This window comes from Hippocampus bargibanti, linkage group LG04 (genome assembly GCF_051943395.1).
Source record: "Hippocampus bargibanti isolate YZ-2025 linkage group LG04, ASM5194339v1, whole genome shotgun sequence".
In the NCBI taxonomy this organism is placed as follows: Eukaryota; Metazoa; Chordata; class Actinopteri; order Syngnathiformes; family Syngnathidae; genus Hippocampus; species Hippocampus bargibanti.
Window position 1 is genome coordinate 9,710,070 of NC_142737.1, and position 13,895 is coordinate 9,723,964.

General features: G+C 39.9%; 2 protein-coding genes across 2 annotated transcripts in view; one reads left to right on the top strand and one right to left on the bottom strand.

The window, feature by feature from the left end:
- The window catches only part of fbxl17 (F-box and leucine rich repeat protein 17), a 268,437-nt gene extending 258,362 nt beyond the window's left edge, over positions 1 to 10,075 (bottom strand). Inside the window, exons 1-6 of the mRNA XM_088993877.1 lie at positions 9,914 to 10,075; positions 7,730 to 8,227; positions 4,846 to 5,226; positions 4,640 to 4,762; positions 1,928 to 2,185; positions 1,715 to 1,846 (exon numbers count right to left, since the gene is read on the bottom strand). Of these exons, the coding sequence (XP_088850003.1) occupies positions 1,715 to 1,846; positions 1,928 to 2,185; positions 4,640 to 4,762; positions 4,846 to 5,226; positions 7,730 to 8,209 (1,374 nt within the window). The 5' untranslated portion in view covers positions 8,210 to 8,227; positions 9,914 to 10,075. The remainder of the gene's footprint in view (positions 1 to 1,714; positions 1,847 to 1,927; positions 2,186 to 4,639; positions 4,763 to 4,845; positions 5,227 to 7,729; positions 8,228 to 9,913) is intronic.
- An 807-nt stretch (positions 10,076 to 10,882) lies between these two features.
- On the top strand, positions 10,883 to 13,881 carry LOC148898900 (peroxiredoxin-like 2C). Its single transcript, XM_088995449.1, has 6 exons — positions 10,883 to 11,093; positions 11,291 to 11,359; positions 12,341 to 12,394; positions 12,485 to 12,590; positions 12,661 to 12,795; positions 13,057 to 13,881. The coding sequence occupies exons 1-6, from the start codon at positions 10,908 to 10,910 to the stop codon at positions 13,185 to 13,187; spliced, it is 681 nt and encodes a 226-aa protein (XP_088851575.1). The 5' UTR covers positions 10,883 to 10,907; the 3' UTR covers positions 13,188 to 13,881.
- The last annotated feature ends 14 nt before the right edge of the window (positions 13,882 to 13,895 follow it).

The following is a 13,895-nucleotide window of genomic DNA, read 5'->3' on the forward strand; positions in this document are numbered from 1 at the left end:
AAAGAAGAGCCTCCAGCGTGGGAAAAAAAAATGCAAACACGATAAGAGGAAAGAGAAGACCGGCAACAGAGAAGGGAGGAGAGGATTAAGAGACCACACGGAAAACATCCTGTGGCGCTTTGCTTAATCAAGTTGAGAGGAAGCGAAAGGGGAGAGTATTGTAAAGGCACACCATGCATCTTAAAAGCAGATCACATCAAGAAGATGATCTCATTTAGGGTTCCTCTGCCACTTGGAATCGTTTTCAACGTCTGGGGTAGTACAACCTGTTTGAGGAGTCAGAGAGGCTAGACATAATAATTCCCACTCGGACTTCTTATCTAAACTCCAAAAGAATGACGGCCACAAGCTACACATCTGAAAAATGTCTGTGGCACGCATAGTGCTGTGCTGAGATGTTAATAGAAGCAATATTCATCTCTCAGCAAGAGGCTATCCCGAATATGCTGTACAATTAAGTTGATGAATGGCCTTTTAACAAACTGAGCTATTGTTAACAATTGTGAGTGGGCTAATTCATCAAGATCTTCATGGTTTTAGTTTGGACGGAAGAGACAAATTAAAAGGATTCGGGGCCGACATGACAAATGAGCGGTTATATTCTGTTTCTATGAGAGAGGCCGGAGACATGAAGCCAAATGACCAATAAAAGAGGTTTCGTGATAGCCGTTTGGCAAAGCAACACTCAAACTCTCCACAACGCTGCTTTGAATACAATCTGTGACAAGGGGAGGGGGACGAAAACGGCCAAGAAAAGTCAAATAGCCCCATCAAGTGGTAAATTGAAGAATATCACACTTCATATTGAGGATAAGCAGTGGATGGATTTCTTATGCATTGTATTATATGGGATGAGTGCCTAAATACTTTCTTACTAGTACGAGTAGTCATATTCATTATGAATTAATATGTTAATGGTAATATTAAAAAACTCAGGGAAAAAAGCTGTAAAAAGACACATTCTATGTACAGTATTGGCTGGCTGACTGTCTATTAGCTGTCTAGCTAGCCATCTGGCTAGCTATCTATTAGCTGGCTAGCTAGCTTTCTTTCTATTTGAGTTATTCTAGATTGAGTGAACGCTGGTGCGTGTGGCTACCGCTGCTCACCCACAGAAAAACTTCTCCTGTGGCTCCAAAGGGACCTTGAGAGTTTTGAAAGTCGCTTATAAATGAAAGGTATTATTATTATTATTATTATTATTATTATTATTATTATTATTATTATTATTATTATTATTATTATTACTACTATCATTAATATTACTGTTACTATTACTATTACTAATATTATTATACATTTCGGTGTCAGGATAAAATTCAAGAAAAGGTTTTGTTTTGTAACTTCTAATCCAAATGAAATGAGAAATAATTCCAATAATTCCAAGCTCTGGTCCACCCAAGGCAGGTCGATGAAATTTGTTTTTTCTTCTGAAAAAGACACAACTAAAAAATTCCCTGCAGCTCTAATGCATCAAACATGTGACCTCAATGATGAAAATAGGGCTATGACACAAAAAAGATCCAAAAGCCCAGCAGAAACAAATAACAAAACAACATCTCAATAGCGTTCATTGCATTGAAGAACATCCAAGGACATCCATTGTGACAGAAAACCATGGCGACATGGAAAACAGACACACCCACTGTGTCTCCTTTCAGTGGATGCAGCAAAAAAATACATCATCAGCATTGAAATAACCAACAGGACTGACCAGTTTGTTCTCCTGCAGGTACAATCTCTGTAGTTGGGGGCATCCTTTGGCCAAAGCCACCATGCCTTCATCGCTGATACCGTAACACTGGCCCAGGTGAATGTCCCTCAGCTCACTGCAGCACTCTCCAAGCTGCCGGAAATGGAACCAAAATGTTGTTAAGAGACTTTGCTTTTTCAACAATAGGGTCAAGAATATCTCCAGAGGAATTACCTTGATGAGCGCCCTGTCTGTCAGTCTGTCCTGGTTTCCCACATGCACTTTGACCAAATGAGGACAGTGTGCCGCCAAGGCAGACAGGGATATGTCCCCCAGCTGCTTGCACCTGTACGCTGTGTACTTCTGCAGACCGGGACACTGAGAGGCCAGGGAGAATACTCCGTGGTCGTGAACCGCCCTGCAGTCCGAGATGTTTATCTCGGTCACATTCTGCCTTCGAGAGGCTATTTGTGTCAGGAGTTCATCGTTGACCTGGAAATACAGGGAAGGGTTTCCAGATTGTTAACCTGTCTTTGATTACTCGCTGAAAAACGGCATTGTGTATGTTTGCAGGGATGCATTTAGGAAATGGAAAAAAAAGGGCCAGCTGGCCCCCTTGTGTCTAAAAAGGGGGACAAATTCGAAAATTGATGAGGCCCGATTTAACTAGATTGTCGAAGTATACAAAACTGATTGAAATAAACCAAAATACATTCAATGGAGCATGATATTTCTAAATTGCAAATGAAAAAAAAACATTATTTGAGTAAAATATATGACTCTAATATATCAACAATTTTAAATCAAGTCAAAGAATTTAATCATACATAAAATAAACATTTTAAATTTTCTTTGGTTACTATATAAGCAACCCTGTGCTATTTTGATATTTTACTGTTTTCCAGAAAAATCAAAGAGAAAAGATAATATTTCTTACTAGCGTCTACTTAAACAATTTTCTTTGCTTTGTAGATTTCCAATGAGCTGCAACAGCTCTGACATCATTCACATGAGCCACTAAATTTTAATCATTAACTGCTGTTTGCTGCAATGAATTGTCACTACCGTCTGCAGACTTGTTCGATTGTTTCTTAAAAACGTGAATATGTTACTTTGCTGCCTTTTTTAATGTATTTTAGAGTTTGACTCCTGTTCTCACGTATCATATTGCAACCATCCGCCATGTTTGATGTAAATACTGCAATGCACCATGGGTAAATGAATATTCAATTTGTCCTTTTGGAAGTTTCCTATCGATCACGGAAAAGCCCGTGATATCCTCTAGCACAACTTTGGAACGCACCGAAACAAATACAAGGTGTTTAAGGCTCGATATCGGTAAGGCAAGATGCCAGACAATGAAAATTAAAACCTCTGAAGGAAAATGAAACTGTTTTCAATTGCTGTTTATTTAAATGTGTTTCTTTAGCTATTTTTACAGAAGTATGTCATATGTGGCGCTGATCATGTAGCCTTATACGCTAATCATAATACACTTGCGCCGGTGCTGGCGCAGTAAAGTTACAAAGTTGCGCCATTGGCTGTAAAAATGCGTAAATGGTGCAAGGGCGTGGCCGAGATGCATCCCTGCAGTGTCGTCTATTTTTTTTCCACTCTCACACATTTATTATTGTGTGTAAATGTCAAAAAGTGAGGTGAATGATTCACTGTACAATGTTTGTGGAAACTTCAAAATGGAGGCGCGCACAATTTCTTTCCCAATGTGATGACTCAAGTTGTATGTATGTTATTTAGGTAAGCGTTTACTGATGAGACTCATGCAATAGTGGTTTGTCATACATTGCAGATATTTATTTAAATAGCTTAATGGACAACCGACATCTCCGGCCGACCAAGTTGTGTCCATAAGTCGTAAAATGGCTTCAAATGACTTCTACTGAGCGTATTTTACAAAGATTCCACCGCATTTAGCTATATTTTACGTTTTAAGACTCACGCTGAATATTCAGGAAGTCTTGTTTTTGAGTTGGTGACGATTCCGTATGTGACGTCACTAAACGACCGCCCTTGACCGTAAAAAAGACGCTTTGTAGCGATCCTTCCATCACGTCAATGTATTTTGCTGTACTTGTGTTTTCTGGGGACCTCATGTTGCACCCAAAAACCGCCAGAAGGCCAGAAGAGGGCGTCCAAGCGCCGTATAAGGAATTTATCAGCCTGTGGGAATGGAGGTGTCCACAGGAGGTCGCCATTTTGTGCCTCTTTTTTTGGGTGAGAGATTTTCCCCCAATGTTGCCGCAAAATGGCACAAATAAATTCTTTAATCAATTGCAAACATGTATGGTTTCCTCTTCAGAACTATTTGAATCATATTCATAACTGGATGTGTAACAAGAAAGCATATTATCCGAATCTGAAGCCATTGTTTTGATTCACTAGCAATGCAAGACGTCTTGGCGTGACGTCACGAACTGGGACTTTCTGAAAATGCCCAATTCGCAGCTCAATTTTTTGCAGATTTTGGACACTTTAAGTCATTTTTATTGGTGTTTTGCATTTGACTAAAAATATCATACTGCGTGTTTTGGGTATTTTAGATGCTATAAAACGTTTTTCTGGTGTAACTTAAAAAAAAGAAAAAGGGACGTCGGTTGTCCTTTAAGTTCATGGCAGTGTACATCCTGTATGGATTGGGTGACGCTTTGCTGATGACGCGTGTTGTTACAGACCACAGTCAGTAAATCAGTCCAAATGGAATATCAGACTGCCTTCGTTGAGTACACGCTTCTGTATTCTGCCATTTGAATTCCAAGAGACATCACACGCACATTTTTTATTATCCTTTCAGACTTTAAGTGCTTTGCCTCCATCTTGTGGCATCTGTAGGCAATTATAAATGCGTCAAATAATGGTGGTTCAATGTAATTCACTTTTAATCCTTCCTCTGGTGGAAAAAAGACGTACCGTGTGCAAAACTGGACTTACCTGTTGTAGGCCACTGAGGTCGATTTGTTTCCAGAACTGAAAGTCCAAACAGAGGTCCCTCCAGTACTTGCAGACCAAAGAGGCACACAAGCAACGCTCCTTCACCGTCAAATGGGAGAGAACCTATGACGAAAAAGAAGGTAGTTAAAGATGGAAATGCACCTTGAAAAATAAAAATCATAGACAAGCTTTGCATGACTAGTAACCTTGAGAAGGATGGAAGAAGGCAAGTGGTTGATACTTAAAGGATCAGCAGCGTCAAAGCCTCTGGCCTGGCAATCGTCATAGTGCTGCAGGCTGGCAGGGGACAAATCCGAGCTATGGGGAAGATCCACCTGAAGAGCCGCTTCACAGCAGTCGTCCGCCGCTGTTGAAGAAGAGGAGGAGGAGGATGGAGAAGAAGAGGAGGGGGGCAACTGGCAGAGGGGAAGATGGCAAGGGCCAGTTTCGGAGTTTGAGGAAGCCTCTCCGATGCTTGCGCTCACTCCTCCGTTTTCGATGCTACCATCAGGGGCAGAAAAGGCACAGCGTGGCTGCTTGTTGCAAGGCGTGCATCTCTGGACCTCGGAACATTTCCTCTTACACACCTACATGGAGGGGAGACACACAGTAAAACGTAAGACAGTGGTCCAAAGAGATTCCTGAAGAAGGAGATAACGGAGCTGAGAATGAGAAGCGATGTTTGCGCACATCTTTTTTTTTGCCTCCAATACAATTGGATACCATCGATAATAGCAAACAGCAATGCTAAGCTAATGTCAATGCTAATTATAAACTTTTCTATGAACTGTGGCTTTGGCAGTACCTTGGGGGTTGTAAAAAAATAAATAAATAAAATAAATACATTTCAGGAATTGGGTTGAATTTTGTCACGTAACTTAACGCTCCTGTTGTTTTTGGGTCAAAATGACCCGAGACTGTGCTAAACATGCCCAAAAATTACCTATATTTGTTGAATTTGAAATGTTATGACTTTTCCTAGATTGTCCCCAACTATAGAAAAATGGACATTTCGTTTTTATTCCAATTTCCAATGAAGCTGTACAAAAAAACCTAGATGGTCTTTGGGTCAAAATGACCCGAGACTGTGTTAAAAATGCAAAAAAAAACACCAGAAGTTATATTTTTTGAACATGAAATGTAATGACTTTTCCTCGATTGTCTGCAACTACAGAAAAATGGACATGTCATTTTTATTCCAATTTCCATTGAAGCTGTACAAAAAAAGTAGATGGCCTTTGAGTCAAAATGACACAAGACTTTGTTAAAAATGCCCGAAAACACCAGAAATTATATTTTTGGAACTTGAAACGTTATGATTTTACTAGATTGTCGCCAACTATAAAAAAACGACATTTCTTTTTTTATTCCAATTTCTAATGAAGCTGTACAAAAAAGTATTGAGATGGTATTCGGGTCAAAATGACCCCTGCGGAAAAACAAGTTGAAATTGTGTTCATATTGTTTTTTTGCACACAACAGAATGATTCAATGTTTTGGTTGTGTCTCAAAACAATTAGTTGTACACGTGAAATAGAAAGGAGCAGCTAGGTGGCATTGTCACAGACAGCAGAACTCCTTTTTTGTGGATTTCAAGGGGTTATAAGGGTGCTACATATGACAGGACTCCTAATTCTCTGTCTGCCGACGCCGTGGTTGTACATTATGGCATTGAAGAGGCTCTAGAACTGATTTTTTTCTGATATCCAGCAAGACAACAGATTCAGAAGAGGAAGTGGACAATGTATCAGAAACATATGAGGAGGAAAGTAAGAGAAGAGACACCAGTTCTAACCTCAAAAGAAGAAATGTAAAATACATAATGTGTGCTGCTGGTGTAAGAAATATATACTGTACACAAAGACAAAAGCACTAACATACTGCGCTAAATCTGCAATGATTTGAATGGGTTAACTTTTTTCAATTTTTTGTCTTGTAATGTATTGTTCTGTATTGTTCTAAATGGGTCATTGGAGGGGGAAAAAGAAACTTTAGTCATTGAAATGCAACAAAAAAAGCATCCAAAAATAATTTTCGCACAAATGTTTCCTTTTCTGAAGCTGTACAAATACCAGTGACGAGGGAGAACCAAATCCAAGGACACGTTGTTTTTTTCAGGCAAAATTAAAATGTGATTCATTTAAAGGACAACCGACGTCACTTTTTTGTTTTTTAACTGACACCAGAAAAACGTATTATAGCATCTAAAATACCCAAAACACGCAGTATGATATTTTTGGTCAAATGCAAAACACCAATAAAAATGACTTAAAGTGTCCAAAATCTGCAAAAAATTGAGCTGCGAATTGGGCATTTTCAAGTCCCGCCCCCAGTTTGTGACGTCACGCCAAAACGTCTTGCATTGCTAGTGAATCAAAACAATGGCTTCAGATTCAGAGAATATGCTTTCTTGTTACACATCCAGTTATGAATATGGTTCAAATAGTTCTGAAGAGGAAAGCATACATGTTTGCAATCGATTAAAGAATTTATTTTTGCCATTTTGAGGCAAAATTGGGGGAAAATCTCTCACCCAAAAAAAGAGGCACAAAATGACGACCTCCTGTGGCCACCTCCATTTCCATAGGCTGATAAATTCCTTACATGGCGCTTGGACGCCCTCTTCTGGCCTTCTGGCGGTTTTTGGGTGCCAGAAGGTCCCCAGACAACACAAGTACAGCAAAATACATTGACGTGATGGAAGGATCGCTACAAAGCGTCTTTTTTACGGTCAAGGGCGGTCGTTTAGTGACGTCACATACGGAATTGTCACCAACTCAAAAACAAGACTTCCTGAATATTCAGCGTGAGTTTTAAAACGTAAAATATAGCTAAATGCGGTGGAATCTTTGTAAAATACGCTCAGTAGAAGTCATTTAAAGCCATTTTACGACTTATGGACACAACTTGTCCGGAGACGTCGGTTGTCCTTTAAGCTTCCTATTTTGGGGGTTTACTGAAGACGGGTTTATTTGACCCAAAGGACATGGGATGTGTACAGAAAATGAGGCCAACAGGAGTGTAAATATTTCATACCATTTTTAGGCCATTTTGGCCTCAACCAAGGTTGGTTTTTCTTTAGCTGCTTACCATCTCGGCGTAGTCACTGGTGCAGCCAGGTACAGGCACAGGAATGGGCACAGTCACAGACACACCAGCGGTCCGAAAAAGAGCCGGCGGTGGAATAAGTTTCGCCGGAACAGCTGACAACAGGCTTCTCCCTGTCCCTTCCCAAATTGCCAACTCTGGCGGCGAAAGCAGGAACTTGGAGCAGTCCTCGGGAGATGCGAGCGTGACGTATCGCTCGGCGAGCTTGGAGGCAGCTGCCGCCGCGCTGATGCCAGCCGCGCTGTTGTGACAGCACCCGCTACCGTTGACGCCGGCTTCCAAGGGGTCGCTGTCTTCGTTGTAACCGCTGCCGCCGCCGCTGGTGCTACTACTGCTGTGGATAATGAAGCACAGCATGCAAGGTCCCTGCAGGAAGCAGTTCCTCTTCTTCTTCTTGCGGTGATGCTGCTTATGTGTCTTTTTCTTCAGACGGTAACCATTTTTGGAGAGAAGATGGCCCATATAGATGACTCGAGAAAACTGGAAGGTAATCGGAGAGAATAGGTTTGGTTTTGATATACTGATGACCACATTAGTACAAGTGTTAAATACATCAAAGGGAACGCAATGCTTGAATTCAATGGTACGTTCCGTCCATTTTCTAAAACTGTGTACAGTCGGGTTAGAGGTAAAGTACACCCTAGTCCTGCTGACTTTGAACCTGAGGCACAAATAATCATGTGGGAAAAAAATGTGTGCTGTGCTAATTTTGATTGTTTCAATGTAAATTGTGTTTCTTTAATCAGATAATTGTAAATTGAACATTTTTACCCAACAGAGTTCCCAGGGCGTTCATTTTAATGTCAATATTTTATATAATTAACAAGAAAGCATTAAAAACAATGAATTACATACTTCACATAAAACTACTGCAATTTGAGCAAGGGAAAAAAATAGAGTCGCCGCTTGGAATTGAAGCGGATTACGTGGACAGGAGATGTGAGATCTCTTTTCGTCAATGAATGCTATAGCTTTGTGTTTGCTTTCAAAACTTAGCATATGCTCTCCCCCTTCATCTATAACTACAGTAAAGTCTCGTTATATCGATATTCAAGGGAGTCTGAAAAATATCGATATAACCGGGATTATCGATATATCCGACCCTGTTTGCATGTAATTTTCTCTGTGCGTGCATAGAAATAGTATCGATATAACCGGGACTATCGATATATCCGATATCGATATAACGAGACTTTACTGTACTTCATACAACATAGAGGGTGCAGAAAAGTGATTGTGATTGAATGACTGTGTGTTGTGTCATATTATGTTGACTTCAAGATGGCACCGTGAAAGTGGCTGCCTGTACAGCAGCTCGGATAATTGTTTTTCTACTTATTCATTTGCCTTTCCTGTGTCTGCCGTAACTTTACTGTTGTGAATTGGGAATGTATCCAATGTGAGAAGAATAAAGGTTATCTCATCTCATATTGTCCTCATTTATTTATTTATTGCAATATTGTCAGCATTTGTTTCCAATCCCTCTTTGAAAAAAATGCAATTGTATCCCGATTTATCTATAAATAAATTTGACCAAGCAGTTTTTACTGGCCTCTGATTTAAAAACTAGTTATTCATCCATTTGGTTTGTGCGTTTAATATGTGATGCATACATTTATTTGGGTTCACAGTCAAAACGACCCACTAAAAGAAACCCTAACGGGAGCCCTTAAACTTTGAACCACAGAACAGTGAGGCACACATGCTAACCACAACAAGTACATACATAGAAAGTTAACACCAACTTTGTCACAGGGGAACATTTAATCTTGTATTTTGTTGGATCTTGCAAAGTTTACCCAGTGTTTACGTCAAGGAGCTGATGTCCCCACGTGAAATTAATGCAATCATTTGACCCGAATATACAACAGCATTTCTATACTACAGTTTGGTAAAGAAATGGTCGCATCGTGGCTACCGAATGAAAACAAAGATGTAAACAAGAGGACATGTGGTCAAATAAGGCATAGCTACAGACAAAGCGTCACGACACTGGTAATCAAGCATTCGGCATCTCAACAATATGTCTGCCGGTGACTTTTTCCTTAATCTTTGCAAGTTTTAATGGGTGATAAAGAGGTGACTAAGAGCTATCCTGAAAGGCTAGGTTGCTCCATCTTCGGATGCTAAAAACTAGCTTTAGCAGGAACAGGGGACATCTCTCACCAGTTTGCACGGTGCTCGCACACTTCGCCGCAGAGCTCACATAATAGTGTTCTTCTGGCCGGTCGAGATGAACGCCGACATGGCCTCGTCGGGAGAACCAAGGACACGGAAAAGCCCCGTTAGGCCAACTGTGGGAGCTCTGGTTGTACTCCTTAGTACGACTTCCGCGCCGTGGTGGCAGCGTACGGAAGCCGAAGAGGATATAAAATGCATTAACAAAAAAAAAATCGCATCACGATCAAAAGTATTTACTACAGATAAAAAGTTGTATTTTCTCCATCACCAGGCAGATGCATAGCGAGTGAGCATTGTATAACGGTTGCCTCAGAGATCTGAGTTTGAGTTTCTAAATCTAACCCAAGCCTTCCTAACTTCCTATGATCGACATTTTATAGCATGGAGACACAATATTCCTCACGCATACATGCGTGGTTCTTTGATTATATAGATTATGAGTGTGTGAATTACTTTTATTTGTTTACCTTTCATGTGCCCAGTTTCCGGGGTTCAACCCGGTCCCATCCCGACAAGCAGGCCATATGAGGGCGACCAAAAGTTACCCACCCACTAAAATGCACAAATACATTATATAATATACATATTGTCATCTAATTTTTAAATTATAATTTCATTTAATAATTTTAATAATTTCTAGTAATTTCAACTGTGCTGTATGTCATACATATTAGCATATTTGACAATAAAGCTGACTTTGACTTTGACTTAAATCTACCACAACCTTTATGTTACGTTTTCATTAATTTATTTTTAGATTTAATTTTCCACCCCTTCATTTTACCAACCTCTGTTCCAACATGCTTATCCTCACTGTTTATAATCGAAGAAAACAGCAGCCCAATCCACATGTCTTACAAAAATAACAAAGCTATAGGAACATTTATAAAACTCCAGCGAGAGAGTGAGTGACGTGAGAGGAGGTGGGTGTGGTTTTCCAGCAGAGCTGAACTTCTAAAAATAGCTCAAAGGCGAAAAAATGGCTGAACTAAAGTTGCCCATAACTCGACAAATCGAAAGTGGGACTATTCAAGAGTGTGAATTTCCTCAAGTCAACGTGGACCTCCGAGAAGTGGAAGATTATTTCATTTACGACCGCCACGGGTCGGCCATCCCGTTCAAGAGTTTATATCAAAACAGGAAGACGATCCTGATTTTTGTACGGGTAGGGAGAAACTTCATTTCACAGCCATTGTTTGGCTGTAGCAGTTAAATAAGCGTTTGAAAATAGCAATTTTCTGAGAAATATAAATGTGTTCATTGGTAAGGGACACCGGGTTGTGAACATTATGATTGCACACGAATATGAGATTTGGTTTATATGGTCGTGGATTTTAATCTCTCCTAAAAATCTCTCTGCAGAATTTCTTATGTTACAGTTGCAAAGATTATGTGGATGATCTGAGCAAAATACCCAAAGAGGTTTTGGAGGTGAGTCATGTCTCCTGAGTTGCAATTACTACCAATATGACGAATACTGATCTTAGACTGTCTTCTTTCATCAGAAAAAAATCGTTAATTCCTAAATTATACGGGTCTGGAGTTATATGAGCTTGAAATGAGAGTGGTTGTGCAAAATACAATGCAATGCATACATATTGACATTACCATGACAAGCCAGGACAGTGTGAGGGTGTTGTGACGATGCAAGTAGCTTTTTGCAGAGCCCTGAATGTGGGGTAAAAAAATGTGTCTTTATACAATCTGGATGTATGAACAATTACAGTGAGACCTCAATTTACAAACACCTTAAGTTACAAACTTTTCGTTTTACAAACGTCAAATTTATGAAAATTAAACCTTATAATAAGCACTATTTTCATAATACACACCCACCACGGCTGGCGGAGTGATCTTCGGCGAAAGCACACGACTGAACAGCACCAACAGTCCTTAAGGAAGGTGACTCTCCTTCCATAAGCCATCAACGACCACCAAAAAGGTAAATAAAACTTTATTTTACAGCACAGTTTATTTATTTAATTACAGTCCTCATGCAATTCCCTTTGACCTTCGACCTCCAACGCCATTCCATCAAGCCATAAATGACCATCACAAATGTAAATAAAGTGACTTTATGATACAATGAAGTGTATTTCTTTCATTGCAATACACTAGCACATTTATTATACATAGAATAAGGTATGTTGTGTGTAGTTTTAAGGGTTATTTAGTTGAAAAGTATATTTTATGGAAACCCGGGAACGGATTATTCCCATTTTAATGGTTTCCTATGGGATTTTTTTTTTGAGATACACACTTTTCGCCTTACACACTCTGTCTGGGAACCAATTAAGTTCGTAAGTTGAGGTCTCACTGTACTTACCAAAAAGACAGAACAGAAAATGGACAACTACATATTACAATGAATAAAAATATATATGTTTGCTAATGTTCTTTTTTTCCTTGTAGGACGCCGGCATAAGTTTAGTAGTCATTGGACAGTCTGCTCATCATCACATACAGGTTGGCACTTCTCTGCTTATCCTTCTTTTTTCTTTTTTTGTGACTACTCTCTTAATATAACATCCAATCAGGCTTTGATGTCTCGTCCAGCCTTTCTGCTCACTGACAGGATATGCTCATGAGATCTACGTAGACCCCAAAAGGCTAATTTACCACAAGCTAGGGATGAAACGAGAAGAGAAATTTACAGTCTCAGGTACTCAGTCGACACAGTTCGATGCCACATTAATGCCAGCAATGAGGATTCCTTCCATGTGTGTGTGAAGCCCAACCGAGTCCTCATGTGAAATCTGGTATCTTTATGGGCCAAATGAGGAGTATATGGAGAGCCATGACGAGTCCTGTATTCGACTTCCAGGGGGATCTTCATCAGCAAGGTGGTGCTATCATCGCTGGACCAGGTCGGTCAGATTTCCTCTCTCTAAATGGGCTTCTATAACTCCAGATCGGTGGTTTGCTAAATAGAATGTATTGTGTTTGAGTTAATAAAACTCGTATCTTAAATTCAAATCCAACAGTTCTTCAAGATTATGTGCAAATGTAACAAACTGAAATGATAATCCAGCATCATTGTGCTGAGGCAGTGATTCTTTTGTGTTTGTCCCTTTGAGACGGCATCATAGGGTTCAGTCATGCTCAAAGGTTCCGCCATTTTTTTGCAGGCTCTCAAGTCCATTTCTGCCATTTTGACATGAACCATCTGGACCACATGCCCATTAAATGGCTACTGGAGCTCGCCGGTGTTCAAGGCATGCTGAACTTCAGCAATAAAGCCAAGGTCATCCATGTGTAACTGGGCAGCCGATCCAAAGTGGACCCATTCGCATCTGCCTTGCAACACAGAACTTTGCATTACCATGTGTTGTGAAAAAGTGGGGTGTTAAATCCCAAATTGGCTGCTCAGCACCTGATGAATAAGTCTGACATGTCTTAATATGAAATTTAAGAGCATACATATTCATACAGTACAGTGTTCCACTTGTATATGATATATCTGTGTTTATTCCACCCCTGCAATCTCCACATTGTAGGATTTATCTGGAGTTTATAGTAATATTTTATAGAGTATTTTTACTGTAACGTGGAAAAAAGAAAACCAGTGTCACTTTCAGCTGTGCACTGAACACCAAGAAGACAGTAAAACACATCCTTTGAAATACTGACTTTTAAACACTTTGTTTCATGGCGGAATATTGATATGAAAGGGAGAGCTATTAACTCATTTACTTCCGTTCCCGAATATATTCTGGAATTGAATGGCGCTCTATGACGTAGAGCGCCATTCCCGATTTTGTTCGGTTGCGGGTTTTCTTCCTGGAGTGCCGACAAAGCGCTGGCCAGACCTCTGGCAATGTGTTTCCACTCCACAAGGAGCAGTATTTCCCTTTTTTTCATGTTAGCGGTTTGTTCCAGCTTCAGCTGTTGTGAAAGTGCTATATAAATTTTACATTAATTTAATAAAAAAAAAAAATCCTCGTCTCACCCACCATGGGTGGTGTCT

What these genes read in the sequence shown, in the direction of transcription:
- LOC148898900 (XM_088995449.1), top strand. Translation starts at nt 10,908, where the DNA reads ATGGCTGAACTAAAGTTGCCCATAACTCGACAAATCGAAAGTGGGACT. An exon ending in AGAGAAATTTACAGTCTCAG is followed by an intron (nt 12,591 to 12,660) that starts GTACTCAGTCGA and finishes GTGTGTGTGAAG; the next exon opens with CCCAACCGAGTCCTCATGTG. An exon ending in TGCTATCATCGCTGGACCAG is followed by an intron (nt 12,796 to 13,056) that starts GTCGGTCAGATT and finishes ATTTTTTTGCAG; the next exon opens with GCTCTCAAGTCCATTTCTGC.